At 39.3% G+C, this 17,663-nt stretch overlaps 1 protein-coding gene and 1 pseudogene across 2 annotated transcripts in view; both read right to left on the bottom strand.

Annotated features, from left to right (window-relative positions):
* The window catches only part of ABCB11 (ATP binding cassette subfamily B member 11), an 88,533-nt gene extending 75,101 nt beyond the window's left edge, over positions 1–13,432 (bottom strand). The window contains exons 1-2 of one of the 2 annotated variants that reach the window (XM_072810894.1): positions 12,884–13,432; positions 1,622–1,724 (exon numbers count right to left, since the gene is read on the bottom strand). In XM_072810894.1, coding sequence (XP_072666995.1) covers positions 1,622–1,697 — 76 coding nt within the window. In that variant the 5' untranslated portion in view covers positions 1,698–1,724; positions 12,884–13,432. Of the gene's footprint in view, positions 1–1,621; positions 1,725–12,883 lie in introns of those variants that run through there. The other variant, XM_072810895.1, reaches the window with a different exon arrangement.
* Positions 1,186–1,362, bottom strand: LOC140624615 (ATP synthase membrane subunit K, mitochondrial pseudogene; annotated as a pseudogene).
* Positions 13,433–17,663: the final 4,231 nt, after the last annotated feature.

The following is a 17,663-nucleotide window of genomic DNA, read 5'->3' as shown; positions in this document are numbered from 1 at the left end:
ATTTGTATTTTTTGAATGTCCACTGGAGACCAATATTTTTAAATTAGCTGAAGAAAATCTAATTTTTTGAACTACCAAGTAAAATGAATATTTATTGTTTGGTTCCTTGGAAACATCAGAATTTATCTATTTAAAATTGAGACCACAAATTAACTAAACAATAAGATGATGTTGATACTCCCATGCCAGGAGAAATCACAGTATTGAGGTGGATGTGATTTTCTCCAGGCTAGCCAATGAAGGGTAGGAAGTGAAAGTGAGGATGCAAGGTCACTGAGTATAGGGAAACAACAGGGAAAGGAATTCAGGGTGCTAATGTCAACCATCACCATGGGACAGCACATCCTGATTCTCTGGCATTTTAATTATGTACTTTAAGTAAGAGTAAAGAGGCATTATAGAATAGATTGAGATAACATCTTGGGTTTGGGAATCAGAACTGGATTAGGATAATGGATCCATTAATTATTGTTCCTGTAATCATTGCCAAGTTTAAATATATATATATATATATATATATATAGAGAGAGAGAGAGAGAGAGAGAGAGAGAGAGAAAGAGAGAGACAGCTAAGTCTCATTTTCTTCTTCTGTAAGTTGTAAAATCATAGGATTTTTTTAAAAATAATAATTTAGGGGTACCTGGGCAGCTCAGTCGGTTAGGTGACTGACTCTCAGTTTCAGTTCAGGTCATGATCTCAGGGATCATGAGATTAAGACCCCTCAGTATGGCTCCCCCTCAGCAGGGAGACTGCTTCCCCTATGGTTTCTTTCTGCCCCTCCCCCTGCTCAGGCTCTCTCTCTCTTTCAAATAAGTAAATAAATCTTTAAAAATAATAATAATTGCTTGGAATCACTTGTGCTCACTAGATGTTAAGTAGTAATGCTATGGGTCCTCTTTCCCATCATCGCATTCTGGCCAGCAGTCTCAGTAGTTTCTCGCTGAATAATCACCACTGTAATCAATTATAATGATAGATGAATAAAGGCAATAATAATAACCAATGCTGGAACAACACTACTTTACTGGGAAAGAGATATTTATAGATAACATACTTTCATTCACCCACACTTTGTGTGTTTTTTTCCCAGGATCATAATTTATTGTACAAACTATCACATGATGAGTTGACATTAGCTTCTCCAGGCATGGGAACTTAACAGGTGACGTACAGTTTAAATTCCACTTATGTGGCTTTCACAGTTGGTGCTTTTGTAGACCTTAACTTGAAGTATAAGATCATCAAAGCAATGCCTTCATATGTGGCCAGTACCCAATTCATTCTACTTGTGAGAGTGTAAGAGTTGAAATGTTTTTTGATATCAGTGAAATGGACTTGGGCATCCATTTCTGGATTTGTCATGATTTTAATATTGCAAAAGATACCAATTCCACTGGTTATATCCTTCAATGTACAGTTCATGTGTTTTTACCTAGCATTTTCAAACATTCCATTACATGGATTCTGGAGAGAACCACCCATTTGTGGGTGAGAAGTGCATCCTGTAATGGTTCTCCATATTATTGTGCCTTGACTCTGCCCTTTGAAACTTCACTAGTTTGTCCACTTTTGCTCTAACCTCTTTTTATATAAGTGACAGTAAGAGAAAAAGGCCACTTACAGAATGTGCTTGACTCAAAACCATAATTGTCCTCTCCAAATTTCTTCACACTGCGAAGAATTACTGCATCAGACATGGTAATTGCAATCTGCAGTCAATAACCCTATAAAATAAAAATAATCATTGCAATTATTTTTCTTTAGGCAAAGTAAACAAATGAAAGAACAGTTTGGTAGAAGAAATAACTTTCACTAACATTATAATCTTCACTAAAAAGCAGATTTTTTAATTAATCAATAACTCCATGAAAGACTCTAATTATTGGGAATGAAAAGGCAAACCATTGATTATGGTTTTCCCCTAGTTGATGAATGGATAGTTACTTTTTATTTGTTTGTTCTTTCTGTCTGTCCTTCCTTCCTTTCTTCCTCCTTTCCCTCCTTCCTTCCATGAGTAAAAATAAAAACCACTGGAACTGCACAACCAACTGATGATATTCTTGGGTTAATGTAGTGGAATGACAATACCTAATACTGGTGGATAGACTTCAGTGCTCCTATGTAAATGCAGCTCCTAGATTGAGGATATGGTGAGTCCAGTGTGGACCAGGGGAATAACTACCCATTCATTTCATAAAACAAGTGTAACCTTGACATCAAAACAAACAAGAATGGTATAAAAAAAATCGAAATATAATTATTTTTGAAAATAGATTAAAAATTGCTAAATATGTTAAGTGGAATTTAGCAGTTCATGAAAAAATGTAATGAGCAATGTTGATCCCAGGAATACAATGATGGTTTTATGAAAAATTTTGATCATTTTGATAGACCCAGAAAAAGTATTCAGTAAAAATCAATATCCATTACTGACTTCTAAAATCCTATAAGATTAAAGAAATCATTATCAGCAACTCCAATGAATAGATTTTGGGTAATGATCAGCAGCGAATACTAGAACCATTAGCTGAAATATTGGCAAAGATTAAATATCTAGTAGTACAAAGTATTGCAAAGATGTAGAGGGAAAACATTACATTAAGCCATTATATCTCCTTAAGCTCCTCTGGGCTCTCATAGTTTCTCATACTTTCCTCGTTTTTTATGACCTTGACAGTTTTGAGGAGTATTGAGCAGTTATTTTGTAGAATGTCCTCTAAAAATGGGACTTATCTGATATTTTTCTTAGGATTTTTCTCAGGATTAGACAGGGATTGTATATTTGGGGGAGGAAAACCATAGAGGTAAAGTACTCTTTTCATTACATCATATCAATGGTACTATCAACATAATAGTACTGATCAACATGGTTTATAAAAAATAAATTTTTAAATTTTTATTTGAATTCAATTAATTAACATAGAATGTATTATTGGTTTCAGAGGTAGAGGTCAGTGATTCGTCAGTCTTATATAACACCCAGTGCTCATTACATCATGTGCCCTCCTTAAGGTCCATCTCCCAGTTACGCCATCCCCTTACCCCTCTTCCATCCAGCAACCCCCAGTTTGTTTCCAATGATTCAGGGTCTTTTATGGTTTGTCTCTCTCTCTCTCTGATTTTGCCTTGTTTTATTTTTTCTTCTCTTCCCTTATGATCCTCTGTTTTGTTTTTTAAATTCCACATATGAGTGAGATCATACGATAACTATCTTTCACTGATTGACTTATTTCACTTAGCATAATGTCTTCTAGTTCCATCCATATCTTTGCAAATGGCAATAATTCATTTTTGATAGCTGAGTAGTATATATATATATATATATATATATATATATATATATATATACTACATTTTATTTATCTATTCATTTGTTGATGCTCATCTGGGCTCTTTGCATACTTCGGCTATTGGGGACATTGCTACTATAAACCTTAGGTACAGATGTCCCTTTGGATCAGTACATTTTTATCTTTGGGGTAAATACCCAATAGTGCAATTGCTGGGTTGTAGGGTAGCTCTATTTTCAACATTTTGAGGAACCTCCATATTGTTTTCCAGAATAGCTGTACCAGCTTACCTTCCTACCAATAGTGTAAGAAGGTTCCCCATTCTCTGCATCCTCGCCAACATCTGTCATTTCCTGACTTGTTAATTTTAGCCTTCTGACCTGTGTCAGGTGGTTTTTATTTCTTTTCCCCTGATGCTGAGTGATGTTGAACATTTTTTCATGTGTCTGTTGGCCATTTGTACGTCGTCTTTGGAGAAATGTCTGTTTGTGTCCTCTGCCTATTTCTTGATTAAGATTATTTGTTCCTTGGGTGTTGAGTTTGATAAATTCTTTGTATATCTTGGATACTAGCCCTGTATCTGATGTGTCATTTGTAAATATCTTCTTTGATTATCTTTTGGTTTTGTCGACTGTTTCCTTTGCTGTACAAAAGCTTTTTATCTTGATGAAGTCAAGATAGCTCATTTTTGCCTTTGGAGATATGTCTAGTAAGAAATTGCTGTGGCTGAGGTCAAAGAAGTCTGTGTTCTCCACTAGGATTTTGATGGATTCCTGTCTCACATATAGGTTTTTCATTCTTTTTGAGTCTATTTTTGTGTATGGGGTGAGGAAATGGTCCAATTTTATTCTTCTGCATGTGGTTGTCCGATTTACCCAAGAGCATTTGTTGAAGAGACTTTTTTCCATTGTATATTCTTTCCTGCTTTATTAAAGATGAGTTGACCATAGAGTTGAGGGTCCATTTCTGGTTTCTCTATTCTATTCCATTTATCTGTTTTTGTGCCAGTACCATACTGTCTTGATGATTACAGCTTTGTAATAGAGCTTGAAATTTGGAATTGTAGTGCCACCAGTTTTGGTTTTCTTTTTTTAAAGATTTTATTTATTTATTCATGAGAGACAGAGAGAGAGAGAGAGGCAGAGACACAGGCAGAGGGAGAAGCAGGCTCCATGCAGGGAGCCCAATGTGGGACTCGATCCTGGGTCACCAGGATCATGCCCTGGACTGAATGAAGGCACTGCTAAACTGCTGAGCCACCCGGGCTGCCCAGTTGATAAAGAGTGCATTGAATGTATAGATTGCTCTAGGTAGCATAGACATATTAACAGTATTTGTTCTTCGAATCCATGAGCATGCAACATTGTTCATTTCTTTATGTCTTCCTCAATTTCTTTTATGAGTGTTCTGTAGTTTTCTGAGTACAGATCCTTTGCCTCTTTTGTTAGGTTTATTCCTAGGTGAAGTACCCTCATTACATCATATCAAAAGTACTACTGACATAATAGTACCAACCAACATGATTTATAAAAATAAATTTTAAAAAATAAATTCAATATTAAGAAGTAGAGTGAGAAACATTATTTTATTAATCAATTTAGGAGGTCAGTAAAATAAAAAAATCTACAAGAACTAGATTCAAAATTACTTTATTCAACAACAGTTTATTACTATAGCAGTATTACACCCAGAGAATGCAATGCTCACTGGTTATATCATTTTTGAAATTTTAAACAAAGACTTATTTTTTAAAAGGCAAAGAAAGAAATTCTTTGATCATGATAAAATGAGAAAACTTCAACGATAGTTGTAATATTACATCTCCTAATTTTAAAATAAGACTTTTTTTAAAAAAAAATTCAGTGTTCAATGATTTTTTCCTGGCTTAGCTCATCATTTAAAAAGGTTTCTTTCCACTGGCATGCAAATATTTGGCAACACTTAGAGGCTAGCGGTGTCATGTCTTGTCCATGAACTTCAGTCTTACAGATCCTATGGCTTCACTCCATGTTATTGGATACATTTTTTAACCTCTCTCCAGGCTCTGAATTCTCCTTCAGATCAGTGGTGGTGATGGTGGTACTAAGGAGGAGAATGATGATCAACCAACATACTCTCTTCATTTTCCCTCTCTGTGCCCTCTGCAATTCTATACAGTTGTTTTCATATTGAGTTTGCTTACCTTTTGCTTCTTTCTGAACATAGTGACTTTTGTGATCTCTACTATTAAAGAGTAACATTCTCAAACACAAAAATTCATGCATATCATGGATCTCCATCCCTGTAGCATTGACACTGCCTTCATCCAATGACCACCAGGAACACAACTATAGTCGAACAGTCTGGATTCATTACTTATTGCAGTGAGGGGGAACACACGGTAGGAACCATGGGATGTCTCAGTAAAAGAGTGTTAGAAAGAACCTATTATAGGACTTGGGGTTCAGTTAGGTGATTGGAAGAGGATCCATGAAAATGGGGGTTTGCTTCAGATTGGATGCTGCCAGAAAGCAAGAGCAATTTTCATGACTGGGTACAGAAACAATCACTCATAGCAAGAGAGAGGGATGAGGATGAGAGAGGATGTTTGGTATTTTGTGGGTTGCACAATGACCTTGTTTTTATCTGTGTTTAGGCAAAATTATGGACTGGCTTTACTGTGCTTCATTTTTAACCTGACTCATAGTGAATTTGTCTGAGGTTGGTTGGATGGTTATTTTTACGTATCAATTTGAGGAAACTAAGGGATGCCCACATAGCTGTAAAGAATTATTTCTGGGTATGTCTGTGATGTGTTTCCAGAAGAGATTAGCATTTGAATCTGTAGAAGACTGCCCTGATCACTGCAGATGGGCATTATTCATTCAATACCCTGAAGTCCTGACTAAAACAAAAAGGCAGAGAAGTTGATGGCAGAGAAACTAAAAGACATTTTTCTAAAGAAGACATCCAAACGGCCAATAGGTACATGAAAAGATGCTCAACATCACCCATCATCAGGAAAATGCATATCAAAACCATAATAACATATCACCTCACATCTGTTAGAATGACTATCATCAAGAAGACATTAAATAACCAGTGTTGGTGACGATTTTGAGAAAAGGGAACCCTCAAGTCCTGTTGATGGGAAAATAAACTGGTTTAGTCACTATGGTAATCAGTATGGAGGTTCCTTAAGAAATTAAAAATACAGGGGCACATGGGTGGCTCAGATGGTTAAGCATCTGCCTTTGTTTTTTGTTGTTGTTGTTGTTGTTTGTTTGTTGTGTTTTGTTTTAAGCATCTGCCTTTGGTTCAGGTCCTGATCTTGGGTTCTGGGATGGAGCCCCTGTGGGGATTCCCACTCCTGCTCAGTGAGGAGTCTGCTTCTCCCTCTCTCTCTAGCCCTCCTCCACTTGTGTGCACCCTCGTGAGCGTACTTTCTCTCTCTCTCTCTCTCTCGCAAATAAATAAAATCTTTTTCAAAAAAAGAAATTAAAAATACAGCTATCATATGATCCAGCAATCCCATTTCTGAGTATATACCCAAAGGAAATTAAAATAGGATATTGAAGAGATACCTGCACTCCTGTGTTTACTGCAGCATTATTCAATATAGCCAAGATACAGAAACAACCCTAAGTGCCCATCAATGGATGAATAGATTAAAAGAGATGTGGCATATACATATGTATATATGCACACACGTATATAGCATATATAAAACTTTGTATGTACATATGTACACACACATACATATACACACACACATATATATAATGGAATATTATTCAACCATAAGAAAGAAGGAAATTCTGCCACTTGTGACAACATGAATGGACCTTGAGGGCATTATGTTTAATGAGATAAGCCAGACAGAGAAAGAAAAATATTGTATGATTTTGTCTATCTGTGAAATCTAAAAAAGCTGAAATTGTAGAAACAGAGACTAGAATGGTGGTTACCAGAGATTGAGGGGTGGAGGGATTGGGGAGATGTTAAAGGATACAAACTTGCAACTAGAAGATGAGAATATTCTGAAGATCTAATGCATAACCTAATGATTATAGTCAACAATACTGTATTGTATACTTCAAAATTGCTAAGAGGCTATATCTTAAATGTTCTCATCACAAAAAAAGAAATGACAATTATGTAACATGATAGAGGTGTTAGCTAAAGCTATGGTGGTAATTCAAATTGCCGTATATAAATGTATCAAAGCAACAAGTTGTATACCTTCAACTTATACAATGTTGTATGTCAAATACTTCTGAGTAAAAAATAAATTAATTTTTTGAAGGCCAGAAGAGGATGAATTTGCTCTTCTACTTTAGCTGGGACATCCATCCTTTCCTGGCCTTGGACATCATTGCTGCTGGTTCTTAGCCCTTTGATTGGTTGCTCAGTCAGAAATTGAAGCTAGTTGCCTTATCTCTGCCCAGGTCAGAAATGGCAGTGATGAATTCTGAAGGCCATTGTGTTGAAAAAGTTGATGACTTGCATGCATCCACAAAGGCAGTGGCCATTTTATAATGCTAAGTCTGGGAAAGTGCAATGAGATACCAAAATTTCTATGACAAATAAACAAAAGCCTTGCTTGTGATATTTTTCCAGGAAAGGCAATGTTTCCAGAATCAGATGTTAGATGAATTGCCTCATATCATTATAAGCATAGAATGAAATTCTGGTATATCTGTAGACCATGTTTTCTTTACTGGTTAGTTACTTTTTAATTAAATGAGATCCTGGGAAACATAGCAGATGCTGGAGAATATCTCTGATAGTTTCTGAAACCCTGGAAACATAGTGAGAATCTAGTTGTCAGTAATAAACAGGTTTGTTTCACAGGGTTGTGAGAGCGTGTCTCCTCACCTGGCACATTCCATGATTTAAACATGCTCTGGTATTTTTTTTAATTTTTATTTACTTATGATAGAGAGAGAGAGAGAGAGAGAGAGAGAGAGAGGCAGAGACATAGGCAGAGGGAGAAGCAGGCTCCATGCACCGGGAGCCTGATGTGGGATTCGATCCTGGGTCTCCAGGATCGTGCCCTGGGCCAAAGGCAGGCGCCAAACCGCTGCACCACCCAGGGATCCCCATGCTCTGGTATTTTGACACATTATTTCCCCACCCTAATCAGCAGACATAATGTCAACTAATTCTACTCTCTCAGCTGTTAACTATAGTACCCTAAGCTAACAGTTTTGTTCTTGAGCTTCCTAAAGTGTGTGAAGGGTTCTTGGGTATCACACATTGCAGGAACCTTTAATTAAGGTTTCCTAACAATTTACCATAACAAAATTTCACTTTAACCAACACAAAAGAACTCAGAATTGAAAATAAGGTACTATGCTATCTCCTTTTCACTCTGTCTTTTCATAAATTGAATAATTTTAATCTCTAAAAAAAATCTCTTTGGAAACAGATTGAGAATTTTCAAGTCTTCCAGGAGGATGGCCTTCCAATAAACTCAGAAAGTCTAGTTGTCAAGATTTCTAAGCACTGGCTGGCAGACTTTGGCCACCTAATTGTGGAAACCCCAAGAATTCTTAAGTGTCCACACCAGCATCACTGTCCCTCTCTACTAAATGGCATGTGGTCTATGTGCAGACTATCTGTGCTTCTGTTTAACTATCCAGGGTTGAAGTTTTCTTTTCTTTGATTAAATGTGTAATCTTATCAACATTGAGGACAGTCTCCTGACCTTTCCTGGTAGACACATCTCAGATATTTCTACTTTAGAACACTAACAACAATATTCTGGAAGACCACTGAAGGGGAGGAGATCCTGAATGGATCACCTGAGAGAACTGAGGACATTGACAAATGTCAGAAAGAGGGATAAATAAGAAGTGCTATGGGGGATGGGGTGCCTGAGGCTGTCAAAACTGGTCGATATAGAGTTCTATAAACCATGTCAGGGTTAACCCAAAAATCCAATGAATACAAAATGTCAGTGCCCACCATGGGCCAATACATCAAGGCTGCTAAGTGTAACTTCAAGACACAAGTCTGGCTATTGATGCTGCAGGAGAATGGAAAAAGAAAACAGGAAGAAAGAAGGAAGGAAGGGGAAGGAAGGAAGAAAGAAAGAAGGAAAGAAAGAAGAAAGAAGAAAAGAAAGAAAGAAGAAAGAAAGAAAGAAAGAAAGAAAGAAAGAAAGAAAAAGAGAGAGAGAGAAAGAAAGAAAGAAAGAAAGAAAGAAAGAAAGAAAGAAAGAAAAGGAAAGGAGAGGAAAGAAAGAAAAGGAAAGACGGAAAGGAAAAGAGGAGAGAAAAGAAACAGGTCAGGAATAATAATTCTCTCAGAGGCTGGAATCCTTCCAGGCTGAAGATACAGCTATAATAGGAGCATTGGCCTACTGCCTGTTTTTGTAAATAAAGCTTTATTGGAACACAATCATGTCCATTAGTTTTAATATTGTCTTTGGTTGTTCTTGTGCCACAATAGCAGAGTTGAGTAGCTGTGACAGAGATAAACTTACATCCCCCACCCCCCACCAATGCTTAAAACATTTACTTTCTAGGGCAGTCGGGATGGCACAGCGGTTTAGTGCCTGCCTTCAGCCCGGGGTGTGATCCTGGAGACCTAGAATCGAGTCTCACGTCGGGCTCCTGGCGTGGAGCCTGCTTCTCCCTCTGCCTGTGTCTCTGTCTCTCTCTCTCTCTGTGTCTCTCATGAATAAATAAATAAAATTAAAAAAAATTACTGTGTAGCTTTCTACAGAAATGTTTGCCGATTCCTGTATTATGAGGTCAGTTCCAGACAGTTCTGGTGCCTGGGGAGAAATATTGGAGAACCTGACTTACCCAACCTAAAACCATATGGAGGGCACCAGCCCTCTAACGTGCCCTGTCTTCATGGAACTTACAGTGCAGCAGGGAAGACAGGTGCTACATGAGAAAGTACAAGCGTGGTGACTGTGAGGGAAGGGGAAGCATGGGTAGCTCCACGAGCCTCAATAGGAGGCCCTGCCCTTGTCTGGGCAACTGGAGGAGACTTTGGAGCTAGAGCATTTTCATCCTGGGATATCTCCTCATAGGAGATGAGGGTGATAAATTAGCCAAGGAAATGGGAGAGAGAACAGCTTCCCAGGCAGGGAGGAGTACGTGAAAAGGCCCAGACCCGAGAGAGAGCACGTAGGTTTAGGACAGAAGAATGTCCAGTGAGTGTGAGGGAAAGTGGATGCACATCTCTGAAGGATGTGGCTGCTGGATTCCCTCAGGGCCTCATCTCTAACAGTGAGGACTTGGGACCTTATCCCAGTGGCAAGGAAACTAATAAAGAGTTTTAGGCAAGATAAAGATAGGATCATTTTTACACTAAAAAAAAAAAAAAAACCAAAAAAAAACCACCAACACTCTGATAAGGCTTGGAACTTGAGAGCCCACACGCAGAGGGACTAGAAAATCTGTCTGGGAAGGACAAAAATTCTTCCAGGCCAGGCAAGCAGGCACCCTCGTTTAGCAGAGCACAGACCCGACAGTCCACCTCACTCTCGGGCAGATAGGCCGGAGGTGACCCAAAGAAATAGGTTTCTGGTGCCCCAGAGCCAAGCCATTGGTGCCCAGGCTCTTGTCACTTTAGGAGATGCCTTCTCTATTATATCATGTACCAGGTTTTCAGTTGTCTCTGGGGAGATTTGTTCTGCTTTCCATTTCATTTCCCCCCAGTTACTATCTTTGAAACATGTTGGTCTTGCTTTGGACTCAGGAGGAAGAGGCTGAGGTTGTTCTATATCCAGGCCAAGATAATAAGGAGAATCTAAATGTGCTAATGGCCATTGAGGAGCTGGAGGGATGGCGAGGAGTACTAGGCCAGGCTCAGGAGTAGAGTGGCCTTCACCCCACCCCACATCACACGGTGAATATTCTCCTTGGCTTTTCTCTTGTGAGGTTTCTCCTTTTATAAAAGTTTTCAAGGCCACCAGCACCACATACTCCCCTTCCTTGGCTTCTCAGAAAAGCAGAACTGCTCCTGGTTCCCTTGAATTTGAAAGTTACCTCCTAAGCCACAAATTCTGATTTTTAAAGCTCTTTAAATGTCTTTCACGCTGACATGCAGAAATGTAGGTAGCACACTTTTGATATTATTAAACCCAGCAAATGATTTGTTTCTCCCAAGGATCATTAAAAGGAGGAAAGAAATATTAGTTTATGCTAAGAAGCAGAAAAATAGGAAAATACTGTCTTGCGGGTAAGCGGGTTATGCCTTCCAACAAAGTGGAAGATAGGATAGGATAAAAAGGAGGCCCCTTTCGCTTCGAGGACTGCAGCTGATGGACAAGGGAAAGAAATGAAATGGAAGACTGAAGAATTGCACTCAAACAAGAAAGTCTAACGTCAGCATTACTCCCAGCTTTTCTTGATCTCCACGCCCATAGTTCTCCCATCTGTGCAAAGCAACACACAACTCTGACCCTTGATTCTTGCAATGGAACCTGGGCTTTTTTTCTCCTTCTTTTTTTTTTTTTTTTTTTTTTTAATTTCAGTGTCTTTTAAAACTACTGAGTGAGCAGGGGTTTTGTTTTTTTTTTTTTTCCTACGTGACTTCCTAACCTATTTGCAACATTCATAGCAAATATTTGTCACCATTACCCTTAGTAGAAGGACACACATGTTATTCAAGGGCCTTACAATCAAGTAGGGGGCAGGGCATGTAAACAGGAACTCCCAGGCAGGGAAACAGAGGCTCCAGAGATAATGGCAGAGGGTTACAGAGCAGAGGAGGAGGGTACCCTAGTCTACAGGGGTGAGGGATGTGTGGGGCTGGGGGGGGAGGGGGGCACACACAGAAACAACTTCTGTTAAACAAAAGCTTGTAAATAAGTTAACACCTCACAAGTATAATAACCATTGTTAGATCCCAATATTAAGAATTTTGGGTACACTCCATGTCATTTCTAATACGTCTAGCAAGCTATTCTTCTCTCAAAACACTTGGAAATACCACACTCTATTCCCAGTCTTCAATGTGAATGATATTTGACTGATATGTTCAAATCAGCAGCAGCATTTCTACTAGCTAGGGAAACCTACGAGAGGGAAAATAAGATTCTAGAAACCAACTCCCCACCCCCCAGCCAGGCATGCAGAGCCCATATTCTTTAGTATCTGAATTATTGAAAACTGAGAGAATGAGGAAATGAGCATGGTGTAGGAGAAAAGATCAAGTCGGCATGTCCTATATTAAGCCAGCACCAGCTTTTGGGACAGGAATTTGTTTTCTGTGCAAACAGAATTGTGCTTTCATACAACCAAGATTTAAACACTCACTAGTATTTTTATTTTGGGCAGATTATTCAATCCATTCACCCATTTGCACCACACACCCCATATACCACCCCCACTCGCACATTCTCGAGAGAATTGATGCATAAAGTAGTATTACTATAAATGAGACAGTGACCAAGAGCCATCTGTATCGCCTATCACATTGTGACATCATCGACGTACTCGGCAAGTTCCTATGGAAGCATCATAGTATTGTTTATCGCATGACAAGCCTTTAGTGGATCAAACACACAACACCCCACCAAGTAGAACCTGGAGCATGTGGACTTGCAGAACGTAGTCCTCAAAACGGTGCAGACGGTAGAAGTCACTTACCTGTGAACATGAACTTGAGGCAGCCGGAGAAGCGAGCCACTCCACCATGGAGAGTCAAAGGGTTTTACAACCTTTTCCCACTTCAGTTTTCACCCTTATAAAACGCTGAACAGAATTCAAGCTTTTTTGAAAACATTATCTATTTGCTGACAGGTCAATGCCCCAAAGGCCAGCCTACGCACAGTTCAGTGACATCTGAGGAAAGGTTGAACACACTGGAAACAATAACCCCAAGCCCAAAGTATGCCTGGGAAGCCGCGTGAGGGCGCCAACAGGCTTTGGAAAATGCAGATTCCCTTGAAAGAAGACACAGACCCTGGCGTCCCTTCCTCCCGCAGCCTGCGAGAGTGTTGATCCTGGCCACGTCCAGCTCTTCTTTCCATAGACTTAGTCTTAGGAAGTTACTTTAAAACATAACAAGACCAAAAGCAAAAAAAAAAACCTCAAAACTTTTCCCGTTGATTTGAAAGACTACTTTTGGGAAATCCTTACATTGCAGGCCCCGGTGTTCCTGCCCCAGGCCCAGGGTTGCATGGAGATAGATAACTTGGAACAACACCTGAAACAGCCTTTTGCTCAAAACTGAATACTCACCTGACCCTTGCACTCTGGCCTCCACAGTCAATGACCTCAGGCTCTGCCCACCAGAGGAAGCCTTGTGTAAGGAGAGAGAAATGATTTTTTAAAAGGCTTAAATGAACAGAAATCCAAGTGAAATAAACACATACAGCTTCTCCAGTGGCTTTCTGCTCTCCGTTATCTATTCCTCTCCCTTGTTAATTCTTCCATTTTCTCAAATGCACTTATTTTTTTTAATCTCTCCCTGGCTGAGCTGACCCCTTCCTAAGGGCACCTCACTCTGGCCTGCAGCGATGAATAATAATAGCCAACATCAGGACGCCTGGGTGGCTCTGTGGCTCTGCCTTTGGCTCAGGGCGTGATCCCAGGGTCCCAGGTTCGAGTCCCACATCGAGCTCCTGCTTGGAGCCTACTTCTCCCTCTGCCTATGTCTCTGCTTCTCTCTGTGTCTCTCATGAACGAGTAAATAAAGTCTTAAAAATAAAAATAATAATAATAGCCAACATTGGCCAAGCTCTTATTGGGTGCCTGGTTCAGCTGGAGAGTTTTAGTTTGTATTTCTTGATTTGAATTTCTTGAAATTCCCTTGTTTGGATTTTTCAATAACCATAGGAGTTAGGTGCTATCATCATCATCATCTCCATTTTATAGTGGAGGGAACTGAAGCACAAAGAGGTTAAATAACCCACCCACCATCTTGCAACTAATAGGTGTAGAGCCTGTGCTCCTAACCACTCTATGCTAACCTACTATCCCAGGCTCTAAAATGCAGGTGATGGGCCAGTGCTTCTCAGTTTGCAGAAAAGAAAATCAAATAATGATAAGATCAGATTTTCACAACTTAAAATTTTTTAGTCATGAACTTTAAAAATCCACTACCATTTGTCTCTACTGGAATCTATATATCTATAGGATGGTTTATGATTTGGCTCTAAATTTTGTGTATTATACATATAATTTATACTTTATATTTATATTGTATATGTTTTATATATAAATATTTATTTATTTTATATATTAAATATATGAATATATATTAATAAATATAAAATATATTATATATATAATAAAATTTCCATACATCAAGATTAGCAAACATAGGAAAAATTTCTAAGATGTTCCTCTATCTGAACTGGTTTGAGACAGGTTGACCTCTGAGGCAACACAAATGTATATAGTAATACTGGGTTTGGCACCAGTTAAGACTCAGAACAAAGAAATTTGCGCTACATAAAACCAAAAGGATATCACAGCTGTGGGTTTGTAGCCTTGATTGGGAGGAGATTTTCAGTAGAATTTTGTGTCCTTGGTTCTGGTGAATTTGTTGATAACACCCACAGGATGAAAAGGAGCTTCTCACTGGTCCTAGTGACCTAAGCCTTTCCTTTGTGTGACATGTAGATGTACAGGAAGATTAAAGACAGAAAGAGAGTTCTAGAGCTGGGAACAATATTGCAGGTATTTGGTTCAACCACATCATCTTGTAGATGCAAAAACTGAGGACAGAGCAATGACCTGTCCTGAGCCCCTTGGAGGTTTAATAACATCTTTTTCTGCTCCTTCAACTCTGGCTCTCAACCAGCCAGGACAGGCTGAATGCCAAGTTAATCATTCCTATGGTGTTTCAGCAGCAGGTGAGCTTTCTTTATGGTTTATGGTCTAAAAATAGGTAGGGCTATGGTCCCTACTGTCCTCCAGTTAAAACATTAACTGAAACACTTTTTGAGTGCTTACTGTGTGCCAAGCCCTGTTCTAACCTCTGGGATACAAATATGAACAAAACAGATGAGAATTCCTGCCTTCAGGAATCCTATATCCTGGTGTGGGTGGGCGGAGAGGTAGATAGTAAATAACAAGCACAACATATGTGCTGATGGTGATAAATACTATGGAGAAAAACATTATAGGAAAGGAATATGACAAAGGAGTATGCGTATGTGCGAACATGTGTTTGTGAGGTGAGCAGGAGTGTTGCCATTTTAAACCAGGTGATATATGAGAAATGACCTGAGGTGAGGGACCAAGTACATGAGAATCTACGGGAGCAGTAAGTACAAAAGCCCTGGAGCAGGGGAGCACCTGCTATGTTTAAGGAACCACAAGGAAGTCAGAATAGCTGGAGCAGAGTAAGAAAGAGAGGGAGCAGTAGTCAATGGTATCATTGTAATGGGAGTAGAGCAGTGGTTCTCAAAGTGTGATTACTAGACCAGCAGCATCAGCATTAGCTGTTAGAAATATAAATTCTGGGGCCCATCCTTTATATCCTGAATAAACACTCTTGGAGTAGCACTCAGAATGCTGAAGTTTGAGAACCCCTATCATAAGACCTTGGAGGTCACTTTAGACCGATTTGGACCATATTTCAAACTCATACCCAAAAACGCCTCAGGGAAGGCCCCAAATGCTGAAGATAGAATTCAGCCAACAATTGTTCAAAAAAAATTGTACTGTGGGGGGAGGAAATGGTATTGAGAACCATTCTGGGCACAGTGGAAAAACAAAAGAAACCACTATTACTTTCATTTTTTGAATCATTCAAACACAAATTATTGAGCATCTTCTATTTGCAAGATACCACATCAATTGTTTCATTGGTTGCCAACTTGTACATATAGAGTCAGTGTCCTTGAAAACATACAAATCTTAAAGGGAAGAAAAAGCTTTACATAAAAAACAATTAAGAAAATAAAATAAAGCAGAACAGCATCAAAAGTCAAAATGTTCAATGCATCTCTTAAATATTTTTTTAAAAATGACACATCACTGGGATCAGGAAAAAGAGTCTCTGAGGAGAGGGAATTTGAGTTGTGTCTCAGAGTACGAGGAGGGTGTGGTCAGGAACACAGCATGAGCATGGGTGTAGAACACACACAGACAATATTAAGAAGAACCAGATGAGAGACGAGACTATTAAACCAACCGTGGGAGGTTCTGTTTGTTGGCAAACAGTGGCTTCTAAGTTCACTGAGGTAGGTGAGGACAGGCAAAGAAGAGTTTTCAATGCCAGTAAGACAAGTTGCAGAGAGTCTAAGCCTGGAGCTTCAGTCCTGAGGAAGTCTTGCACATGTACACCAATGACAGACCCTTCTGCTTGGTTATTACCATCTTGAAAAATCAGTATTAATTGTGAAAACCCAGCTTGGCATAATATAACTGGGTTTGTTTTCATGGCATAAAGACTAGTAGAGAGAAAATGTCTGAATTAGCACATCCTTGAGTAGCTTTCTGTTTTTGAAGCAAGCTCTGTGGGTTCATATACTGCTTCTGTCACTTACTTGTGATGAGATTTAATTAAGGTAATGATACTAGTAATCATTTCCCACTCATATCAAGTTCAACAGTCTCTGAGTGAAGAGAAGTTGATGGCCAGAGAAGGTGCTCGGCTCCACGAGTCAAGGACCCAGGCGGACAGAGCCTCTGCTCTCCTCAACATGTGACTTTCTAGGTCTTAGACATTGGTGTCTAGCCATCACACAGCCAGAGAGAAAATATGGAGTATTACGTATGGACAGTTTCCACAGGCCAAAGCTAGAAGTGGCATCCATAAACCATTGGCCAGGATTTTGTCACATGGTCACATCTAACTGCCAAAGAGACTAGGAGGTGAGATTTAACTGTGTACCCAGGAGGTTTGGTTAAAAGGTAGCCAATCTCAGGAGATGGGCTTGGGAATCACAACGATTTATATTCACTTTCCAGTCATTTGACTTCGGGCAAGTTACTTAATCTCCACTAGCCTCAGTTACTTCATCAGTAAAATGGAAGTAGTGATACCATCTTTACAGGGTGATAAAGTCTGCCTGAACTCACCTGTGCCACAGATCCTGGACAAACATGCTGCATGTGGGAAAGAATTTTGGATGTGGGGCAGAGCAGTTTCTCCTCCAGCAGGACTGCCAGCCACTAGTTGATCTGACCTGCAAGGAGTGTGCCCTGGAATGGGTAAATTTTCCTTTTGAGTCTGAGATGTCAGTCTGTTTCAGTCTATCTGGATGGCATGTGGGATATTCACCCCACACCCAACATGCCCCATGCTAATGATTAATCATACTGCACCATGAGTCTTGCTGGCTCTGCCTTGAAAAATACGGGCGTAAGATTTTTTTTAAGTGAACTTTGTCAGTCTCATTCTGTCTAGTCAAAGGGGTCCATGATTGATATCCATGATTAGATATTCATAGGACAATTTCCCCAGAAACCC

This window comes from Canis lupus, chromosome 34 (assembly GCF_048164855.1).
Source record: "Canis lupus baileyi chromosome 34, mCanLup2.hap1, whole genome shotgun sequence".
NCBI lineage: Eukaryota > Metazoa > Chordata > Mammalia > Carnivora > Canidae > Canis > Canis lupus.
This window is presented reverse-complemented; position numbering and strand designations above follow the sequence as displayed.